At 42.9% G+C, this 23,813-nt stretch overlaps 1 protein-coding gene across 6 annotated transcripts in view; it reads right to left on the reverse strand.

Moving 5' to 3' along the window:
- PNKP (polynucleotide kinase 3'-phosphatase) overlaps positions 1–23,813 on the reverse strand; it is a 409,941-nt gene that overhangs the window by 278,982 nt on the left and 107,146 nt on the right. For all 6 annotated transcript variants that reach the window (XM_073602264.1, XM_073602267.1, XM_073602263.1 and 3 more), the window contains one exon: positions 1,995–2,074. In XM_073602264.1, the coding sequence (XP_073458365.1) occupies positions 1,995–2,074 (80 nt within the window). The remainder of the gene's footprint in view (positions 1–1,994; positions 2,075–23,813) is intronic.

Here is a 23,813-nt window from a genome sequence, read left to right on the forward strand (position 1 = left end):
AGCACTCTAAAAAGAGAAGCGTTACAGGTAAAACCTCGTTTCTTCTGACACGAGGCCTGGGTACCATTCAATTCAGCCTAAAAGACACTTTGAATGGATCAGGCTGCATAGCTAGCCCCAGCAAGGATTGCTCCAGTGACGCTCAGCACAGCACATCTTTACTCATGACCAACACCTTAGACACTGGCGAAAAAACTGAGGTACTCCCAGTAGTGGAAGCGGTTATATAGGGAGTGGACTTCCTAAGACCAGTGTCCATCACCTGAAGGTGGCCCATAACCCACATAGTAACTACTATGGCTCTGTGTCCTGTGATGTACGATAAGAAATACAGGCAGATACTTATCTATCATGTCATACCTTCAGGGAAACGTGTGACTGGCCCCAAATTTTTTCTGAAGCAGGACAACCCAAAACATACAGCCAATGTCATTAAAAACTATCTTCAGCATAAAGAACAACAAGGAGTCCTGAAAGTGATGGTTGAGCCCCCACAGAGCCCTGATCTCAACATTATCAGGTCTTTCTGAGATTACATGAAGAGACAGACGGATGTGAGGCAGCCTACATCCACAGAATATATGTGTTTCATTCTCCAAGATGTTTGGAACAGCTTGCTTGCTGAGTTACTTCAAAAACTCACAAATTTTTTCACACCTGCCTAAAACGTCTGCATATATATTATACCGTATTTATCGGCGTATAACACGCGCCGGCGTATAACACGCACCCCAAGTTTAGGAGGGAATTTTAAGGAAAAAAACTTTTAGGAGTAAAGTTTAAGGAAGAAAAACTTACATTAAAATGCCCATCAATGCAGCGTTATCGGTGTCCATCTGCAGGCTTTTCAGTGTCAGTGCAGCTTTGCTCCAGTGTCTATTGCAGCCTTGTCAGTGCAGCTTTGCCCCAGCGCAGAATTGTCAGTGCAGCTTTGCCCCTGTGCAGAATTGTCAGTGCAGCCTTGCCCCAGTGTCCATTGCAGCCTTGTCAGTGCAGCTTTGCCCCAGTGCAGCCTTGTCAGTGCAGCCTTGCCCCCGTGCAGCCTTGCCCCCGTGCAGCTTTGTGGGATCGCCGCGATCCCTGCCGACATACACAGCGTATGTGTAAATTCAAATATGGCGCCGAGACTGCAGGGACTCGGCGGAGCCGAGATACACATACTCGAGAGTCCCCGGCTTTTTTCATCGCCGCTTACAGTCCTGCCCTATGGGCGGGACTGTAAGCGGCGGCGAGAAAAGCCGAGGACTCTCGGGTATGTGTATCTCGGCTCCGCCGAGTCCCTGCAGTCTCGGCGCCATATTTGAATTTACACACGGCTGTGTATGTCGGCGGCGATCGCGGCAATCGCTCCGATCACACAAAATTGGGGGGGGGGTCGGCCTATAACACGCACCCACGATTTTCCCGATTTTCAGGGGAAAAAAGTGCGTGTTATATGCCGATAAACACGGTATATATATATATATATATATATATATATATATATATATATATATATATATATATATATATATATATATATATATATAGCAGTTTGAGAGCAGAGGCCCAAACCTGGTGTTGGGCTTTAAATGATCACCAAGTTGAATATGGCATGCATAAAAATAGGATTTTTGAACTGACCTTAAAAATGTTTTCTCTAACTTAATTGGTGGACACAGCTCTGATCGTTAAATAATGTCACCTCCTGGTGGCCAAACCCTCCAGACTGCTAGGGATGCAAAATTTTTAACAAAGCAGTACAAACCGAACAAACTTCAACACAGACAATTGAGGTGTGAGAGCTGTATCTGTCAATAAACTTAGAGAACAGGATTTTAAAGAGAGTGCAAAAATCCTTATTCAGATGTACTGCACGGGCAGCTCCAAATTAAATGGTCAGTATTGCAGCCCAAGTTGCTTTTTTTTTTTTCACTGGCTGAAAGCCAATTTTATCATTGGTAAAAATGGCCTAGATTCAAGCTGTAAGTATCAAATACGATGAATTATGTTACCTCCAATCATCAGCATTAGTTGGGAAGACTTTTCCTGACTTTGTTGTGATAATTGTTCCATCGATGTCAAATCCAGCAATCTGAAAATGAAAGATGATTAATAAACAATACTCTTTTTCTCTGTGTGCAGAAACTGCTTCAAATGCTGACAAAAGACTGGGGTGCTTTGCTTTGTTATTTTAGTAAAAACAGAAAAACATTTGATTTCATTTTGAACTAGTGATGCACTGGAATTTCGGCTGCCAAAAATTATCGGCCAAAAAAGATGTTTTCAGCATTGTGCCGAAACCTAAACAGATGCCAATAATGGCTGCTGAAAACACCCACGATTTTGCTGCAATTTTACCATGCTTAAGGTTTGTTTTTCATAGGTCACGGGACTCAAAAAAATGCATCAAAAATGCACGTGTTGTGTTTTTGATGCATATTTTGAGTCCAGTGACCTATGAAAAACAAACCATAAGCATGGTAAAATCGCAGCAAAATCGCGGGTGTTTTCGGCAGCCATTATTGGCATCTTGCTGCGTTTTTAATGCATTTCAATGGGGAGGAGCTGACCAAATATGCATCAAAATGCAGCAAGCAGGATTTTTAACACCGCTTCAAAAGGTGCCGATAATGGGCGACAATAAATTCTATTCATTTAAATTTATGATATTAATTAAAAAGTCGAATACAATACAATTATTTATAAAAAATATATATATTTTTTAAACTGTCAATTTTAGCTAAGTGCATCCTGAATTTTCGGTTTCGGCACCCAAATTTTCATTTCGGTGCACCACTATTTTGAACTATTCTACTTTTAGGGCCTAATGGTACCTATACTTCTGAACATTTGTTTGCAGACTAGGACTTTCTCACATACATACATACATGTAATGCACATGTTATGCCATCTATATATGGCAGTATAGGCAATGATGCGAAACATCAGCACAGTGCTACTTTCCCAAACGCTCCTTGACGGGGGGGGGGATGGCACAAAAAATAAGGTTTATTGAACTATAAAATCCTTTTTCTTTGCCAAAGAAAAAATCCTTTACTAAAGGATTTTACGGGTAAGAAAAACAGAATGACACTAAGCAATACAATTGTGGGGTGGATAACACATAATAAAATGGAAACCAGGCCAAAATAAAACAATCTGATTCCCAGAGAACAGCTTGAAGCACCTTATTACTGAAGCTGGCTGAACATCCACCTGGTAAAACTTAAAACATATAAGCAGAGAACCAGGAGGTGGCCATGAAAATCTGAGAAACAGACACCCGGTGCTGAAAAGGTACCCACTGAATAAGTCAAGTGAACCTAGACAGGAAATGAAGAACTCCTATCTTTCAAAGCATATGCCATAGATAGAACCTGCCTAAGTCACTCAGAAATAGTGGTATGATACGCAGGATACCCCTTGAGGGAGCAGGTAGGACTAAAAGAGAATTTGAGTTTTGAGTTGGAATCAGTGGCCAAGAGGTAAACCCACACTGTGCGCACCACATCGAAGCAGCATGGAAAAATCTTTTTGGGATGCTTTGGAGCTAGACAAAGAGAAGGAAGGGCGATGTACTGATTAAGCTGAAGGGAGAAACCCACTTGGGAAGAAAGGAGGCCTGAGGCCTCAACACCATCTTGTCCCTGTAAAGAACAATAAATGGTTCTTTACAAGATAAGGTAGTCAGTTCCAAGACCTGTCTCACTGGCATGACAGACATGAAAAAAACAACTTTCAATACGGTCAGGCAGGGGAATACGCCGTATGGTCTCAAAGGGAGACTTCTATAGAGCTGACAAGACCAGACTAAGATCTTAAGCTGAGGCTGGTGAAAGAACGGGGTATGCTATGCGAGCCACATCCTGAACAAAGGCCTTTACCAGCAAATTAGTGGTAACCGAAAAGGAATAATTAAGGCCAAAACTTGATTCTTAAGGGTGCTCAAGGCCAAGTGTTGATCAGCCTAGACTCGAGAAAGGACAAACACATATACACTGGGGGCGGAAAGTATTCAGACTCCCTTAAATTTTTCACTCTTTGTTATATTGCAGCCATTTGCTAAAATCATTTAAGTTAATTTTTTTCCTCATTAATGTACACACAGCACCCCATATTGACAGGAAAACACAGAATTGTTGACATTTTTGCAGATTTATTAAAAAAGAAAAACTGAAATATCACATGGTTCTAAGTATTCAGACCCTTTGCTCAGTATTTAGTAGAAGCACCCTTTTGATTTACTACAGCCATGAGTTTTTCACACCTGGATTTGGGGATCCTCTGCCATTCCTCCTTACAGATCCTCTCCAGTTCTGTCAGGTTGGATGGTAAACGTTGGTGGACAGCCATTTTTAGGTCTCTCCAGAGATGCTCAATAGGGTTTAAGTCAGGGCTCTGGCTGGGCCATTCAAGAACAGTCACGGAGTTGTTGTGAAGCCACTCCTTTGTTATTTTAGCTGTGTGCTTAGGGTCATTGTCTTGTTGGAAGGTAAACCTTCGGCCCAGTCTGAGGTCCTGAACACTCTGGAGAAGGTTTACGTCCAGGATATCCCTGTACTTGGCCGCATTGATCTTTCCCTCGATTGCAACCAGTCGTCCTGTCCCTGCAGCTGAAAAACACCCCCACAGCATGATGCTGCCACCACCATGCTTCACTGTTGGGACTGTATTGCACAGGTGATGAGCAGTGCCTTATTTTCTCCACACATACCGCTTAGAATTAAGGCCAAAAAGTTCTTTCTTGGTCTCATCAAACCATCTTGGAGTCCTTCAGGTGTTCTTTTTAGCAAACTCCATGCGGGCTTTCATGTGTCTTGCACTGAGGAGAGGCTTCTGTCAGGCCACTCTGCCATAAAGCCCCGACTGGTGGAGGGCTGCAGTGATGGTTGACTTTCTACAACTTTCTCCCATCTCCCGACCGCACCTCTGGAGCTCAGCCACAGTGATCTTTGGGTTCTTCTTTACCTCTCTCACCAAGCTCAGTTTGGCCGGATGGCCAGCTCTAGGAAGGGGTCTGGTCGTCCCAAACGCCTTCCATTTAAGGATTATGGAGGCCATTGTGCTCTTAGGAATCTTAAGTGCAGCAGAAATTTTTTTGTAACCTTGGCCAGATCTTCCGGCAGTTCCTTTGACCTCATGATTCTCATTTGCTCTGAAATGCACTGTGAGCTGTAAGGTCTTATATAGACAGGTGTGTGGCTTTCCTAAACAAAGTTTTTCTGTCAATATGGGGTGCTGTGTGTACATTAATGAGGAAAAAAAATGAACTTGATTTTAGCAAATGGCTGCAATATAACAAAGAGTGAAAAATTTAAGGGGGTCTGAATACTTTCTGTCTCCACTTTAGCACACATCTCACTGAGTGTTGTCTAGCATAAAACTTACGTTCCTCACACCATACAAAGTAAGCCTTCTAAGTGCAATGGTAGTACTTCTGAGAGGTCTTGGGCTTCTTCAAGGTGGTGGACGTAAAGCTGGATGGCAGAGTGCCTATTGAGGCAGCAGGTTGAGTCAGCCAAGAGCTGCTCACAGAATGTTTCTCAGAAGTAAGAGAATTCTAAGTAACAAGTAATTTTGCGCCAACTGGCCCAGACTTGATGCCTCTACAAACTTGATGCCACCAAGATTACTGGGATGCCTTCCTCAATCTTGGGATGCAGCCAAAGAAGATTCCGTAGCAGACAGAAGATGTATATTCATAGGTTGGACTTGATGGTCTTTTTTTCAACCTCACCTACTATGTAACTATATCAGCTGGAGCTAAACCCACAGCATCAGCAAAGATCCCCGATTCTGTCCAGTTTCTCCCAACGGTGACAGATGTCCCAGAACATTTGAGGGTAAAGAGATCAGAGGTGCTGAAGACTAAGAAAGTCCATCTGCCAATTGACTACCCTGAAGCTGGTCGGTCCACCACAGCAGGGATAGGGTAATAACCCTTAGCGCAATAATATTTATGGACTCCCTTGACGATTGACAATTTTCGTTCCATGGAGTCCTCCCAGCCCAACAAGCAAAAAAATTGCACTTTATGTAATGGCCATGCCAAAATCATTTGGCAGCAGCCCAGCGACATCAGCCTAGGGAACTCACACCTCCCACCCCTGTAAGGGATCCGGGGTCTAGCTACAACCTCCAGCAATAGCAGTTGGAAGGAAGTGGACTGGGTGATAAGGTAGTTTGGGGGTCCATACAGAGGAAAGCACTGACTCTTTCCTAGGGTAGAACCTAGCAGTTAAAGACTCCCCATTTCACCCGTTACAGGAGGGCATACCCCTCTCCACAGGAGTCTTCAGAGACTGGGTCACACTGATGCAGACTGCCACTGCTCTGGACATGTATGGCTCCCTGCAGCTAACTGCACCTCACTATACTACTGTACCAAGGGTGTGTCACAAAGGAAGAGTCCAGTGCCAGAGGCAACATGACAGAATGGCCCTGCATCTTCGGTGTGGCAGGTTCTGGGCACAGTTTCCCCAAGTGCTGCTGAGGGGTTGCAGATTCAGAAGCTGTAAGGTTTAACTGCGGTAGCGGATGCAGGTAGGTAGTGAAAGGACTTCTCCGTGTTAATAGTAGAAATCAGGATTAAACACCAGAAACCTGCACTCCATAGAGAGAGGTCGTCCATCACCTGAGAACACTAGCAAAAACTGAGGATCACTTGGAGTGTGTGTGGGGGGGTTATATGGACTGCCCTAACGGCTTTGTTTGCCATTGTCCTCATTTGAAGATGGCAGCATATAATCCTTGATCTTGATTAATGGAAGCCTGTGACATGCACAATACGATTAGAAAAAGAGAATTTATTTACTTGCAAAATCATTTTTTTCTAGTAAATAATTAGAAATACAGTCAGTCTGTACTGATGGGTATAGCTGCCAATTTAATGGCTATAACGTGGCATGTTCTGACAAGCGTAGGAGTAGCAGTGGTAGTAACAGAAGAAAAACTTCCTAATAAAACATTTTATTGGTGACAGGTAAATATTATTGGTAACAGGTCATAAAAAACAATAACAAACATGGGAGGAAAGAACGTCCCTTAATAAAATAGTGGAGAAAAGGAAAGTACAAAGTCTTTTTTTTCTCCCAGCGGTCACTGGGTGACCCGATTAGTTACTCTTCTACTGATGGGGTGTCTTAAAACAGTCCCAGGGCTGTGTAAAAACCAGTGCCAAGGGGACCCCTCAAAGATCATGGACTTGCATCCAAAACTAGAATCTGAAGATCAAAAATCAAAGTCCAGGCAACTGCCTCATATATACAGTGAGGGAAAAAAGTATTTGATCCCCTGCTGATTGTTTACATTTGCCCACTCACAAAGAAATAATCAGTCTATAATTTTAATGGTAGGTTTATTTTAACAGTGAGAGACAGAACAAAAAAAATATCCAGTAAAACGCATTTCAAAAAAGTTCTAAATTGGTTTGCATTTTAATGAGTGAAATAAGTATTTGACCCCTTCGCAAAACATGTACTTGGTGGCAAAACCCTTGTTGGCAATCACAGAGGTCAGACATTTCTTGTAGTTGGCCACCAGGTTTGCACACATCTCAGGAGGGATTTTGTCCCACTCATGTTTGCAGATCCTCTCCAAGTCATTAAGGTTTCGAGGCTGACATTTTACAACCTGAACTTTCAGCTCCCTCCACATATTTTCTATGGTATTAAGGTCTGGAGACTATCTAGGCCACTCCATGACCTTAATGTGCTTCTTCTTGAGCCACTCCTCTGTTGCCTTGGCCATGTGTTTTGGGTCATTATGCTGGAATACCCATCCACAACCCCTTTTCAATGTCCTGGCTGAGGGAAGGAGTTTCTGACCCAAGATTTGATGGTACATGGCCCTGTTCATTGTACCTTTGATGCAGTGAAGTTGTCCCCTTAGCAGAAAAACTTCAAATTCTGGATGGACCCCCTCTGCACACTGCTTTCACCCTTCCCAACAAACTATGCAATAAAAAACAGGGCTATTTAGTTCACATATATATTGCAATACATGTTTAAGCTGACCAAGTGCATCCCTCTTCCAGGCCAGTCCTACACTGCCTTGCCACTGCAAATGCTAAGGTGAACACAATGCCAACATGGGGCATAAAGACCCAAGGTGGGGGAGAGCAACCAGGTTCAGATCTGGTCAGTGACCTGTTACAACAGACAAAAGATATACCTGTGCTCAAATCCCAATAGCTTGTACATGTAGTTGAACTAACAGGTGCTAAAGGGGTATGACCACATATTAAACAATACAAATTATGGATGGACCCTCTGCACACTGGATATTTTTGTTGTTGTTCTGTCTCTTACTGTTAAAATAAACCTACCATTAAAATGATAGACTGATCATTTCTGTTAGTGGGCAAACATACAAAATCAGCAGGGGATCGAATACTTTTTTTCCTCACTATATCTGGGAAACAACTGCCAATGCTGAAAGACTAGGACGCTCTCACTGCCCTGGCAGAGTGGACAGCAACTAGGAATGGAGGTGCTTGTCCCTTAATGCCTACAAATTCAGACAAATATGTCCTCTGAAGTAAAGACATGGCTGTCAGATAAACTGTGATAGCCCTAACCACATCTAGTGTTTGCAAAGCAATCTTGTTAGGATGCCTAGGTGAAGGACAAAAGGAAGCAAACACAATATCCCCAACTATTGTGAATGGCCATAGGGAGAAAAGATGACCTAGATCTCAAGACTACCATGTCCTTTAAAAGAATAAGAAAAGGTGACTTATAACACAAGGCTTTACGCCAAAGTGATAGCAAAAAGGAATGTCATGTTCTGGGACATGGAAGACATCACTGGTAAGTTTTACTACTTGCACCAACTGGTCCAATAAATTAAGCAGGTGCTAGGGAGATAAATCAAAAACAGTTCCTGATGCTGGATTCTAGCTTATGTGGCCACTGCCTGTGAAACCAGGGTACACAGGCAGACAAGCCAGAGAGAACTAGTGGCAGAAAAAAAAAATAGTTTAGAGAAGGAGTAAATCTTTTTGCCTGTAGAATTTGTAAAGGATGCAGACTCCAAAAACAAGAATCACTGCCAGCCTGTTATGGCAAGATACTGGCATGTCCACTATGTTCGAAACCATCCACTTCTTAGCTAATTCCCTGAGGAATGGATAAAGGGTGGAGGACTGCTTAAGGATGGAGAAAAAAAGCAAAAAACATTAGGCATTAGGTTAATTCCACTCTCTAGTAATAACATTTTCAAATTGTTGATTGGGGATGACCTTAATAGACGGTTTGAGTTTGAAACCTAGTATGTTTGAAAAGGTGCTGGAGGATCTCAATTACCACAATGGATTTAAATAGGCTCACTAACAGAATCGTGCATATCAGCTAATGCTAGTAAGGCAGTAAAACCATGTTCTGGAACTCTTAACCCGAGGAGCCAAGGTATGGTTTAACACCCTGGACATTTAAGTCAAAAAACCCTTCAGGACACTAACCAGATATGCTATAGCTGCAGCCACATCGGAGTGATACAAAAAGGATCAGAGGTGGGGGTAAAAATGGGAGGAGGACTTTCAAATGTCAAAAGTGACTTAGACTGACCATGATCAAACTTGGGGGTGCACACAGTGCAGGCAAAATGTAAAACAGGCTGTGGGAGGTCGGCTAACATCAGTATGGTGACTGGTCCTATTCCTGGTGTTACACATGTTGCCATAATTAGGTAAGGCTGCATGTGGTTTCTCTTTAATGCTCAATTATCGGGCTGTCCAAATTCTCCCTGAGAATTAAAAAAGCAATGCAGTCCTGCAATCTGTTGTGTCCCCAGTGGCTAGGTAAAGCCATAGTAACAAAGCAGAAGAAAAACAAATCCTAGCTCAGTTAATCTCTTCATTAGTAAAGAAAAAAAAAATAGAAATGATCAAACTCACATTTAGTGACAACTGAGCAGTCTCGAGATGTAAAGCGTTCCCACACCTGTCAGTTTCTACTCTTTCACAGGGAAATGCAGAGTGCACTGAGTGGCCTCAGCTGCAGCTAAGCAGAATTGCAGTGTGCTGAGCTGTGAGGGAGAACTAGCCGCACTCACAGCTATAGGAAGACACAAGCAGCTATCGGGGGAAGTCAGCTGCTGAACGTCGCACTCTTAAAAGTTTGATGATTTTTCATTTTTTATTACTAATAAAAAGAAAATAACTGTGCTAGGGTCTGCACCTCCCTTGTTTTTCTTCTCACAGTTTGTCTCTGACCCACAGACTATTGAAAACTGCAAAATGTGTGCATTATACTTTTCTTCCCACAAATAGAGCTTTCTTTTGATGGTATTTGATCTGCGATTTTTATTTTTTTGCAATATAAACGGAAAAAGACCAAAAAGTTTGAAAAAAAATATAGATTTTCTAATTTTTTTATAAGAAAAATCCAATAAACTCAATTTTAGTCATACATTTAGGCCAAAATGTATTCAGCCACGTCTATGGTAAAAAAAATGTCAATAAGCGTATATTTATTAGTTTGCGCAAAAGTTATAGCCTCTACAAACTAGGGTACATTTTCTGGAATTTATGCAGCTTTTAGTTTATGACTGCCTATCTCATTTCTCGAGGTGCTAAAATGGCAGGGCAGTACAAAACCCCCTCAAATGACCCTATTTTGGAAAGTAGACACCCTAAGGAAATTGCTAAGAGGCATGTTGAGCCCATTGAATAGTTTATTTTTTTGTCTCAAGTGACTGAACAATGACAAAAAAAAAAAAAATATTTACAAAAAGTTGTCACTAAATGATATATTGCTCACACATGCCATGGGCATATGTGGAATTACACCCCAAAATAAATTCTGCTGCTTCTCCTGAGTACGGGGATACCACATGTGTGGGATTTTTTGGGAGCCTAGCAGCGTACGGGGCCCCGAAAACCAAGCACCGCCTTCAGGATTTCTAAGGGCATAAATTTTTGATTTCACTCCTCACTACCTATCACAGTTTTGAAGGCCATAAAATGCCAAGATGGCACAAACCCCCCCCAAATGACCCCATTCTGGAACGTAGACACCCCAAGCTATTTGCTGAGAGGCATGCTGAGTCCATGGAATATTTTATATTTTGCCACAAGTTGCAGGAAAATGACAAACTTTTGTTTTTTTTGCACAAAGTTGTCAGTAAATGATGTATTGCTCAAACATGCCATGGACATATGTGGAATTACACCCCAAAATACATTCTGCTGCTTCTCCTGAGTACGGGGATACCACATGTGTGGGACTTTTTGGGAGCCTAGCCGTGTACAGGGCACCGAAAACCAAGCACCACCTTCAGGATTTCTAAGGGCATAAATTTTTGATTTCACTCCTCACTACCTATCACAATTTCGAAGGCCATAAAATGCCAAGATAGCACAAACCCCACCCCCCCACCCCCCCCAAATGACCCTATTTTGGAAAGTAGACATCCCAAGCTATTTGCTGAGAGGCATGGTAAGTATTTTGCAGCTTTCATTTGTTTTTAAGTTAAGAAAGAAAAGAAAAATGTATTTTTTTTTTTTCTTTTTCCAAATTTCAACTTTGTGACAAAAAGCGAAATCTGCAAAATACTCACCATAAATCTCAGCAAATAACTTGGGTGTCTATTTTCTAAAATGGGGTCATTGGGGGGGGGGGGGGGTTTGTGCCATCTGGGCATTCCATGGCCTCCGAAACTGATAGGCAGTGAGGAGTGAAATCAAAAATTTACATCCTTATAAAGCCTGAAGGCGGTGATTGGTTTTCGAGGTCCTGTACGCGGCTCCCAAAAAGTCTCACACATGTGGTATCTCCGTACTCAGGAGAAGCAACAGAATGTATTTTGGGGTGTAATTTTACATATACCCATGGCATGTTTGAGCAATATATCATTCAGTGACAACTTTGTGCAAAAAAAAAAAATTGTCTTTTTTCCGCAACTTGTGTCAAAATATAAAATATTCCATGGACTCGACATGCCTCTCAGAAAATAGCTTGGGAATTCTACTTTCCTAAATGGGGTCATTTGGGGGGGGGGGGGGTTAAACTGTCCTGGCATTTTATGCACAACATTTAGAAGCTTATGTCACACATCACCCATTCTTCTAACCACTTGAAGACAAAGCCCTTTCTGACACTTTTTGTTTACATGAAAATTTTTTTTATTTTTTTTTGCAAGAAAATACTTTGAACCCCCAAACATTATATATTTTTTTAAAGCAAAGGACCTACAGATTAAAATGGTGGGTGTTTAATTTTTTTTTCACACAGTATTTGCGCAGCGATTTTTCAAATGCATTTTTTTGGAAAAAACACTTTTTTTAATTTTAATGCACTAAAACACACTATATTGCCCAAATGTTTGATGTAATAAAAAAAGATGATCTTAGGCCGAGTACATGGATACCAAAAACCAAAATGCTTTAAAATTGTGCACAAACGTGCAGCGGCGACAAACTACATATATTTTTAAAAGCCTTTAAACGCCTTTACAGGTTACCACTTTACATTTACGGAGGAGGTCTACTGCTAAAATTACTGCCCTCGATCTGACCTTTGCAGTGATACCTCACATGCATGATGCAATTGCTGTTTACATATGATACTTTTCATTGAGGGTGCAACCTATATGCTAAAGACGGCACTTGAATGGAAGGGGGTCTGCTGAGCTGGGGGAGAGGTTTATGGGAAGGCTGGAGGAGTTTTTAAACTAGGATTGAGGGGGGAAGGTGAACTAGAATTGCATCAAGAAGACAGGTCAGCTAGGGGTCAGACATTAATGGAGGGTGGAATGGGGATAGATTGGGGGGGGGGGGTTATGGCAGGTGACAAGAAATTTCCCATGTTGCAAACAGCCACTGGAAACTGTAGTGCCATTTGTACTACTAAAAATTATATGAAAAACACCAGAGCAAAATGTAATAATGCATTAAAATGTTTGTTCGCCAACGCCAGAAGTCTGCCAAGCAAAATAGGTGAGTTGAGTTGGAAGCTCTGGCGCATGAGATGAACTATGATGTAATCGGTATTGCTAAAACTTGGCTTCAATCCTCACATGACTGGGCTATTAATATTCCTGGCGATGCACTCTTTCAGAGAGACAGGGTAAAAAGGAAAGGTGGCGGGGTCTGTCTCTATGTGAGAAGTGATCTCAAAGCAAGTGTGAAAGAGGACCTGATTGATGGAGAGTGTGATGAGACTGAAGCATTATGGGTGGAACTGCATCTAGATGTGCGTAGTTCAAAGTTAATCATTGGAGTTTGTTATAGACCACCCAACGTTAACGAGGAGGTGGAGACTCAGCTCCTTGCACATATGGAAAGGGCTGCAAGGGCTGGGATGGTGATAATAATGGGGGATTTTAACTACCCAGAAATTGACTGGAGTAATGGCAAGGCTGGGACAGTTAAAGGGCAAAAATTTATAAACCCAGTACAGGACAATTTTATGGTCCAGTTTATTGAGGCCCCAACTAGGAATGAAGCTCTGTTGGACCTGGTAATCTCAAACCATGCAGAGCTTATTACTAATGTTCAGATAAAGGAACACCTGGGTAGCAGTGATCATAACATGATTTCATTTGATGTTAGCTGTAAACAAGAGATACATACGGGAAAGATAAAAACACTTAACTTCAAGAGAGCAAATTTTCCAAGGATGAGGGCTGCTCTTCAGGACTTAGACTGGGAGGGAATATTGGCATTGATAAACACAGAACAGAAATGGGAATTCTTCAAAAAGACTGTTTAGGACCTTACTGAAAAGTATATTCCCATGGGCAATAAGTTTAAAAGGCTAAAAATAAAACCTATGTGGCTCACGGTCAAAGTTAGAAAAGCTATAAACAATAAGAAAAGAGTTTTTAAAAAATATAAAAATGAAGGAACACTAGTGTCATTTAAATGCTACAAAGAATTTAACAGAATATGTAAAAAGGAAATCAAGGATGCACAAATTCAAAATGAACGACAGATCGCAAAAAATAGTAGGACAAACCCAAAAAAAATATTCAAATATATTAATAGTAAAAAGGTCAGGTCTGAGCATGTAGGCCCTTTACAAAATAATCTAGAGTGGGTGACTGGGGAGAAGGCTAATTTATTAAATACTTTCTTCAGCTCTGTGTATACAAAAGAGCATGGGGGAGCTCATGTCCATAATGGGGGTGGTATTGACACAGCCCCGAATGATCCACAATGGCTCAAAAGTGATATGGTCCAGAAATATTTAGACAGAATGAAGGTGGATAAAGCACCTGGACCTGATGGCATCCACCCACGGATACTAAAAGAATTGAGCTCTGTAATTTCAAAGCCATTGTATCTAATTTTTAGGGACTCATTAATGACGGGAATAGTACCACTGGATTGACGCAGGGCGAACGTGGTGCCTATATTTAAAAAGGCATCAAAGTCTTTACCAGGTAACTATAGACCTGTTAGTTTAACTTCTATAGTCGGGAAGATACTGGAGCATGTAATAAAAGACCACATAGACGAGTTCTTGCTGGAAAAAAACATTTTAAGCAACAGACAGCATGGATTCATGAAAGACAGAAGTTGTCAGACAAACCTGATTTCTTTTTATGAAGAGGTAAGTAAAACCTTGTACAGAGGGGTGGCTGTGGACGTGGTATACTTGGATTTTGCAAAAGCGTTCAATACAGTTCCGTACACACAGCTCATGTGTAAGTTAAAGTCTACAGGCTTGGAAATATCAGTTTGTAAATGGATAGAAAACTGGCTAAAAGACAGAATTCAGAGAGTAGTGGTTAATGATTCATACTCTGAATGGTCTAAGGTTATCAGTGGTATACCCCAAGGTTCAGTGCTGGGACCCTTACTCTTTAATATCTTTAGAAATGATATTGGGTCTGGGATCAAAAGTAACATTTCTGTCTTTGCAGATGACACCAAGCTATGCAGTGGAATAACGTCCTTATAGGATGTCTCCGATTTACAAGCTGACCTCAATGCACTGTCTGATTGGGCATCTATGTGGCAGATGAGGTTTAATGTTGAGACGTGCAAAGTTATGCACTTGGGGGCTAAGAATATGCATGCATCATACATACTAGGGGGAGTACAACTGGGGGAATTCGTAGTGGAGAAGGATCTGGGGGTTTTGGTAGATCATAAGCTCAATAATAGCATGCAATGCCAAGCTGCGGTTTCCAAAGTGAGCAAAGTCCTTTCTTGTATTAAAAGAGGTATGGACTCCAGAGAGAGAGATATCATTTTGCCCCTGTTCAAATCATTTGTAAGACCTCATCTGGAATATGCAGTTCAGTTTTGGGCACCAGTTCTCAAAAAGGATATCGGGGAACTGGAAAAAGTGCAGAGAAGGGCAACCAAACTAATAAGAGGCATGGAGGAGCTCAGCTATGAGGAAATATTAGAGGAACTGAATTCATTCACTCTTGAGAAGAGGAGAATAAGGGGGGATATGATCAACATGTTCAAATATGTAAGGGGTCCATATAGTGAACTTGGTGTTGAGTTATTCACTTTACGGTCAACACAGAGGACAAGGGGGCACTCTTTACGACTGGAGGAAAAGAGATTTCATCTCTAAATACGGAAAGGTTTCTTCACAGTAAGAGCTGTGAAAATGTGGAATAGACTCCCGTCAGATGTGGTTCTGGCCAGCTCAGTAGATGGCTTTAAGAAAGGCCTGGATACTTTCCTAAATGTACATAATATAACTGGGTACTAGCATTTATAGGTAAAGTTGATCCAGGGAAAATCCGATTGCCTCTTGGGGGATCAGGAAGGAATTTCTTCCCCTGCTGTAGAAAATTGGAGCATGCTCTGCTGGGGTTTTTTGCCTTCCTCTGGATCAACTGTGGATATAGAATTGGGTCTATTGGATTGTACGATATTTTTTTTGTTTTTTTTTGTTTTGTTTTTTATGGTTGAACTGGATGTACTTGTGTCTTTTTTCAACCTGACTATGTAACTATGATGCCAGACCTACGCTTGCGTTCGCCTTTGCGCGAGAGCAGGGGGGGACAGGGGTTTTTTTTTTTGTTTGTTTTTTTTTTTAATTATTTTGCTTTTTTATTTTATTGTTAAACTGTTCCTTTCATTTATATTTTTTTTTTATAATTTTTATTGTTATCTCAGGGAATGTAAATATCCCCTATGATAGCAATAGGTAGTGACAGGTACTCTTTTTTGAAAAAATTGAGGTCTATTAGACCCTAGATCTCTCCTCTGCCCTCAAAGCATCTGACCACACCAAGATCGGTGTGATGAAATGCTTTCCCAATTTCCCATTGGCACTGTTTATATTCAGCGAAATCTAAGTCATGAAATGCTCGTAGCTTCTGGTTTCTTAGGCCATAGAGATGATTGGAGCCATTCTGGTCTCTGGTCAGCAGGCAGAACCACCGGCTGCATTCTCAGGAGAGCCAGAGAAAACCATGGAAGACGGTGGGGGGGGGGGGGTGTCATTCCCTCCCACTGCTTGTAAAAGCAGTCTAGAGGCTAATTAGCCGTTAGGATTGCTTTTACATGAAAGCCAACCGCTGGCTAAAAAGAATGATATCAAGATGATACCTAAACACGCAGGCATCATTCTGGTATAACCACTCAAAGTCCAGCAAAATACCAGTACGTTGCTGGTCCTTGTTGGGCACATACTGTAATCTTTTTTTTCATGCAGCCTGTGGGCTGAACAAAAAAAAAAAAAAAAAAAAAAAGAGATTGATCGGTGGGTATGCCCACCATTAGAATACCTCCCTTCATCCATCCACTTCTAATGATGGGCATACATACACCGTTTATATATGCCAAAGCATGGGGGCATAAGCCCCAAAAGGTAGGAGCAAATCGCTCCTCCGCCCCTGCTGCCCCCATGCTTCGGCATATATGCTCTTTTTTTTAACTGTGGTGGTGAAATCACCTCCTACAGCGCTGGAGTCAAGGCTTTATATCGTGGGAGCAAACGCTGTTGCTGTCAAGATAAATAAATCCGCGCTGCAGCTGAATGGCGTACCTGAAAACAAAAAAAGGTTAACAAGAAAACACAGTAAACAGTAAAGTATAAAAAAAATTACATACCTGAAAAGCAAAAAGGATAAAACATGATAACAATAAAACATTGGAGAATAGAATACAGTAAAAAAAGAGCAGAACAATTGAGAGAATAGAGAGAGAACAATAAAATGACAACTATTTTCGTTTTCTTTATTTTATATTTTTTTTTTTACACTTTTTTTGCAACTAACTTTTGTAACTGTAACCGGTTCCAGGTTCGGGTCTCTCAAAATGCGATGGCATCGTGGGAGACCCTGTGAAAGTGTGCCTAGTCTGTGCAATGCTGTACCCTACGCTAAAACTCCACTAGTGTATGGTAGTGTTAAAAACATTCACCAATGCAAAGACCAGGATTGTCAGGGCAGGAGGGACAATAATAGCGGGTGTCACATCTATATCCACGCTTTCTACAGACACAACATTTTCTTTGGGGGGCTCGTTGGGTAGGGGTACGCGGGAGGACATAAGAAAAAATGCCTCTCATGCAGCCGGCTTACTGCATTTGGTTGGGGATGGTGAGGTGGAGCACCGTCTGGAAACAGAAAGGCTCTGACGATCTCTTCCTGGAATTTAAGGAAGGATCCAGTACGTCCTGAAGCTCTGTATAGCACGAGCTTTCAGCCAAGCCAATTGAAATAAATAAACAGACACTTTTTTTATACCAGCGTCTGGCCAACAACTGGTCGTTGAGATCCACCCCTCCCATATTTTGGTTATATTCGTGGACACAGAGGGGTTTCTCCACAACACCAGTCGCCGTAGTAATTTGAACCGTCATGTCTGCATGAAGGGAGGTAAGAACGAAAACATTCTTATTATCCCTCCACTTCATAGGGAGCAAGTTATTACACTTCAAGCAGGCTCTCTCCCCCAGCCTAACATGGGAATCTACAAGCCGCTGGGGAAAGCCCCGGCGATTAGATCGCATGGTGCCACATGCTCCAATCTGATGATCAAAAAGGTGACTAAAAAGTGGCACGCTCCTGTAATAATTGTCCGTACATAAGCGGTACCCCTTTCCGAATAAGGGTGACACCAAGTCCCACATAATCTTGCCAGCGCATCCTATGAAGTCAGGGCAGTTTGTCGGCTCTATGTGGCTATCTCTTCCCTCGTAAACCATAAAACTACATGTATAGCCTGTGGCCCTGTCACAGAGCTTATACATCTTGACCCCGTATCTGGCACGATTGTTGGGAAGGTACTGTTTGAATGACAAGCGGTCAGAAAACTTAATCAGGGACTCATCAACGCAGACAACTTGATGGGGAGTAAACAAGTCTGCAAAACGTTGGTTGAAGTGGTTTACAAGGGGCCGAATTTTGTAGAGCCGATCGTATCCAGGGTCTCCACGAGGACGACAGAGTTCATTGTTGTTGAAGTGCATGAACCGCAAAATCTGCTCATATCGTGCCCTGGCCATGGAAGCAGAGAACACGGGCATATGGTACATTGGTCAGTATGCCACTATGCCCATGTTGAGGGATAGGCCCAGAAAGGTCTTAAATTCAGAGACCGTAATTGGTCTCCAATCTCTGGCAAGGGAGGACTGGGGAATAGTGCCGATGTGTTGACCAGCGTACAGATTGCTTTTGTCCACAATAGATCTATAGAGATCTTCGGTGAAAAACAGCAAATAGAAATCAAGTGACGTAAAATCAACTGTTTCCACCTGAATGTCAGGTTGGCCAGTGAATGGGGGAAGTACGGGTGCTGCAGAAGTGGTGGCTTCCCAATTAGGATTGGCGAATTCTGCAGGAAGGACACTATGGGCACGACAGGCCTGTCTTTGTCTTCTTGGTGGCAGCGGGACACTACTTGTGCTTGCCACCTCACCAGCTTGAACTGCACTTATGGGATTCGCCACGTCACCACATGTTACTGCAGTGCTGGATATACGACCAGGGTGTACTAGGCCGCTGGTGCTTGTCAGTTCACCAGAAGGAATAGCGGCGCTAGTACTTCTCTGCTCCATATGAGAGCCCTGCGGTTCTTGCACCTCAACAGCAGAAGAAGATTGGGGTCTGGTACGCCTGACCTTGACAGGGACCACAACTCCGTCGTCAGAGCTATCTGTCATGGAGCCGCTGCTGTCTACCAGTTCGTATTCTGAGCCTGAATCTGACAGATGAGTGACTTCCTCTTCACTATCTGTCATGCTCAGAAAAGTGTAGGCCTCTTCACTAGTGTACCTTCGACTTGCCATTTTGGGCTCTAAATTTAGTGGTACACTAGTGAGACTCACAGGTAAAAAAAAGCTCCTAGACTGTTAGCGACTGTATCAAAACGCTACCAAAAAAAACTGTTAGCAATCGCAGGGATCAGGCCTGACTCTGTGAATGCTGCAGTTATGTGTTTAGTGTATTGTAAGTGACAGTGATCGATCAATACTGCACTTGGGTGGGCTGGGCTGGGCGGAGGGGCAAAACACAGGTGCTAGCAGGTATCTGGGCTGATCCCGCTAACACTGCGTTTTTGGGGACCCTAAACTGCTGGGGACGCTAGTATAGATCTAAACAGATCAGATATTGATCCGTTTTATACTATACCACTAAGGGAGGTGTATGCTGCGTGCGTGAGTGTTAGCGGTACTGGCACTAACCTGACGCTGCCTGGGGCGACGCAGACCCTAAAACTTAACTTATATCACCACCGGGCAATCAGGGGGTTAAACCTTTATTAGGTAATAAACGGCGGGTGCCCTGAAACTATAAAAAAGAACTAACCAGTGTCACCCGTAACAGTTATACGGTGATCACTGGTGAAAGGGTTAACTAGGGGGCAATCAGGGGGTTAAAACCTTTACTAGGTAGTATATGGGGGTCCCTGACACTATAAAAAGCTGACGGCGAACCTAAATACTTACCTCCCTAACTAGCGCCACCTGTGACACTAATACAGCGATCAAAAAAATGATCGCTTAGTGACACTGGCGACGGGGGTGATCACGGGGTTAAACCTTTATAAGGGGGGTTAGGGGGCTACCCTAGACCTAAAGGGGCCTAACACTAACTGCCCTACCACTTATAACTGTCACAAATGACACCAATGCAATAATCAGAAAAAAAAAACTGCTATTGGTGTCACTGTGACAGGGGGTGCAGGGGGGTGTTCGGGGGGTGACTGGGGGGTGAAATGTGCGCCTGAGTGTTCTACTATAAGTGTTGTGTTGGTGCAGACTTACTTGATATCTTCTCTCCTCGGAAGGAGAAACGAAAAGGCTTCACGAGGAGCGATGACATCACTTCCTCTGCCGCTGATTACATTGCAGAGGAAGCATTTCATTCGTCAGGAGCGATCGCGAGGGGATGGCCACGAATAGATGGCCTCCCCCTCAACACGGATCACTCCTGTAACAAAGCCGACCGCCGCAGGCACCGGGGGGGTCGGACCCCCCGCCCACGGGCAGGCAGGGGCGTACAGGTAAGCCCTTATGCCTGCCCGTGCCATTCTCCCGACGTACATCGGTCGGCAAGTGGTTAAGGAAAAGTACTCCAGGGATTTCACTTCCACAAGAGACACAGCAGAAGCCTTACAATACAGCCTACTTACTACTCCAAGTGTTTTCTCAATCACTGCCCACAATATGGAAGTCTGGCATGCAATAAGCCAGGTGTGCCCCGCTGTGGCATCTTTGACACGTGCTAAAGGAAGGGGGCTGTGCAGTGCATATATAAATCTGGGCGTTGGGTACAAATGCTGGTAATGGTCGCTGCAATGGCCATAAGAATCTGGTTCTCCTCTGGAAGCTGGGTTCAGTATATGCAGGGGAAGAGAAAATAGATGGGGCTGTGCTCTTTGCTAACTTAGTGTCAAACCTCCTAGTGGAGCAGCTTTAGTAAAAGATTAAAAGCTTGGTGGTCCTCTACACCAAAATCCTCATCAGTCAAAAATAAAATGATGTGGTATATGTCTATGTCTAACGAAAAACTTGCTGCAGTTCAGGTCCCCTTGGATTATATCTCTTTCCTCTGAACTTTGATAGAGCCCCATTACATTTATGATGTTCTAATACATGTACACATTGAGCCTTCTCATCCTGGTAGTTCTCTCTTACTTCCCCCTCCCTTTTTTTTATTTCTACTTTTGTTCTTAAAGTGTTACTAAACCCACAACAGTAAAATCAGTCTGTATATTTAACATGCTTGTTATACTCGCTGAGGAAACCTAAGGGGTTAATCCTCAGCAATGTGTAAAAAGGCTGTTTGATCCTGTTTTCTCTGATCCTCCCCTTCTTCCACAGTCCCCAATCCATCTAATGATAGAACAGAGCATTGGAGTTACTCTGCACATGCTCAGTTTGGTGTGTATTGCTACAGATTTTTTTTTTCTTGGGAGGGTGCATGTGATCAGCACAGGGCCAACAAGCACTGTCCAGACCAGTGTTTCTCAACTCCAGTCCTCAAGGCGCCCTAACAGGTCATGTTTGCAGGATTTCCCTCCGATGAAACGGCTGTGGTAATTACTAAGGCAGTGAAACTGATCAAATCGCTTGTGCAAAATCATGGTAAGCCTGAAAACATGACCTGTTGGGGCGCCTTGAGGACTGGAGTTAAGAAACACTGGTCCAGACAGAGGGTCAGGGTTACTGCAGCCTCATAGGACAGTCAGGAGTAGAATGAAAACCCCTCCTACACGCTTTAACTAGACACTCATAGATGCCAAGTTTCATATTCTGAGTACTGCGGGAGTCCAGATATAATAAATACAGGGTCCTGGGTTTAGTAACACTTTAATACAAATATTTTTATCATACTAATTATTATTTTTATGAATGTTAATTTATTTCCTTGTACTTTACCTTTCATATGACAGGGCTGGCCTTATCATAGGGCCCAGTGGGACCATGGGTACTGAGCGGCACTTTCAGGGGGGGGGGCAGCAAACTGTCGCCCCCCCAGCCAGCCTGTTCCACTGCCTATCCCACTGTGAGGGAGCCCCACTGCCGTTTGTGGTGACAGGTGCGGGCAGGCAGAACATTCACTGCCCGGGGGGGGGGGGGGGGGGGAGCAGTCAGCCGGCGCATCTGGTGGCAGGTTACATGGCAAGTAACAATTTGCAACGTGTGGCAGGTGACTGTCCTCTTTATACGCCTATGCATGTAAACAACCATGACAGGTCCTCTTTATACTCCTTTATACATGTATAGAGACATGACAGGTCCTCTTTATATTCCTACATACATGTATTGAGCCATGACACGTCATTTTACACTCCTATACACACGTATAGAGCCGCGACAGGTCCTTTTATACTCCTATAAATGTATAGAGCCATGACCGGTCCTTTTTATACTTCTATATACATGTATAGAGCCATGACAGAACCTCTTTATATTCCTTTACATGTATAGAGCCATGATAGGTTCTCTTTCTCTCTCTATATACATGTATAGAGCCATGACAGGCCCTCTTTATACTCCTATATACATGCATAGAGCCATGACAGGTCCTCTTTATTCTCCTATACATGTAAACAACCATGACAGGTCCTCTTTATACTCCTATATACATGTATAGAGCCATGACAGGTCCTTTTTATATTCCTTTACATGTATAAAGCCATGACAGGTTCTCTTTCCCCCCCCTATATACACATATAGAGCCATGACAGGTCCTCTTTATACATGTATAGAGCCATGACAGGTCCTCTTTATACTCCTATATAGAGCCATGACAGGTCCTCTTTATACTGCTATACATGTAGACCGCCATGATCAGTCCCCTTTAGCTATCATGATATAAAATAATGAATGTTGGGGCCTTTTGGTGGGTGTGATTGTTTTTTTTTTTTATTTGGGTAGGCAACATTTCATTCTTGGTCCCATTCTTTGTCTTGGGCCGGCCCTGATATGACATGTATACAATGTTGTCATTTTATGCCCCGCAATAACTGCTGGGAGAAAACTAGAGTTAGACTTACCAGTGACTCTGTTTCTAAGAGTCATCCAGGAGAGCACTAGAGATAGGCTCCACCTCTGGAGGCAGGAAATGCAACATTCAGATCTTTAAAGCGTGGCTTCCGTCCCTCCTTCCCAGTCTTTAACTGAGAACTTCCCCAGAACGACTTCTGAAACAACAAAAACACTCGTCCAAAGTTATAACAGCATACAGGGAGGGAATCCCTGCTGCTGTCCTGGACGGCTCCTAGAAACAGAGCTAAGTCTAACTCTAGTTTTCTCTAGTCGTCTCTCCAGGACAGCACTAGAGAGGATCAACGAGAACTTACCAGATTGGGGGGGGGGGGGGGCTACCGCCTGGAGGACTTTTCTCCCACACGCTTAGTGTTGCGCTGAGATAAGGTCCAATCTATAATGCTTCATGAAAGTCGAGTAGTTTGACCATGTTGCTGCTCGACAGATTTGCTTTGGTGTTGCTCCAGCTCGCTCCGCTCAAGAAGCTGATGATGCCCGTGCCAAGGGGGAAAAAGGACATTCCTTTTTTAAATCTTGTAAGCTTCCACAATAGCTTGTTTAATCCACCTTGTGACTGTGCCTTTCGAAGCTTGGAACCCCACTTTTTTTCCCGAATGCAAAATAAATAGAGCATTTGATTCTCTAATGCTTTTCGACAATTCCAGATACGGTAAGACACAGGCTCTCACATCCAGTTGGTGGAATTCTGTTTCCTTTGGATTGGTTGGGGACCCACAGAGAGAAGGTAAAACAATTTCCTGAGTCCTGTGGAATTTTGACACTACTTTAGGCAAAAAACCTGGGTCTGTACGTAATACCAGCCTGTCTTCAAAAATTTGCAGGAAAGGCTCCTTAATGGAAAGTGTCTGCAGTTCGCTAATGTGTCTAGCTGTGGATATGGCCACTAAAGAGAGT

This window comes from Aquarana catesbeiana, linkage group LG10, assembly GCF_042186555.1.
Source record: "Aquarana catesbeiana isolate 2022-GZ linkage group LG10, ASM4218655v1, whole genome shotgun sequence".
NCBI classification, from domain to species: domain Eukaryota; kingdom Metazoa; phylum Chordata; class Amphibia; order Anura; family Ranidae; genus Aquarana; species Aquarana catesbeiana.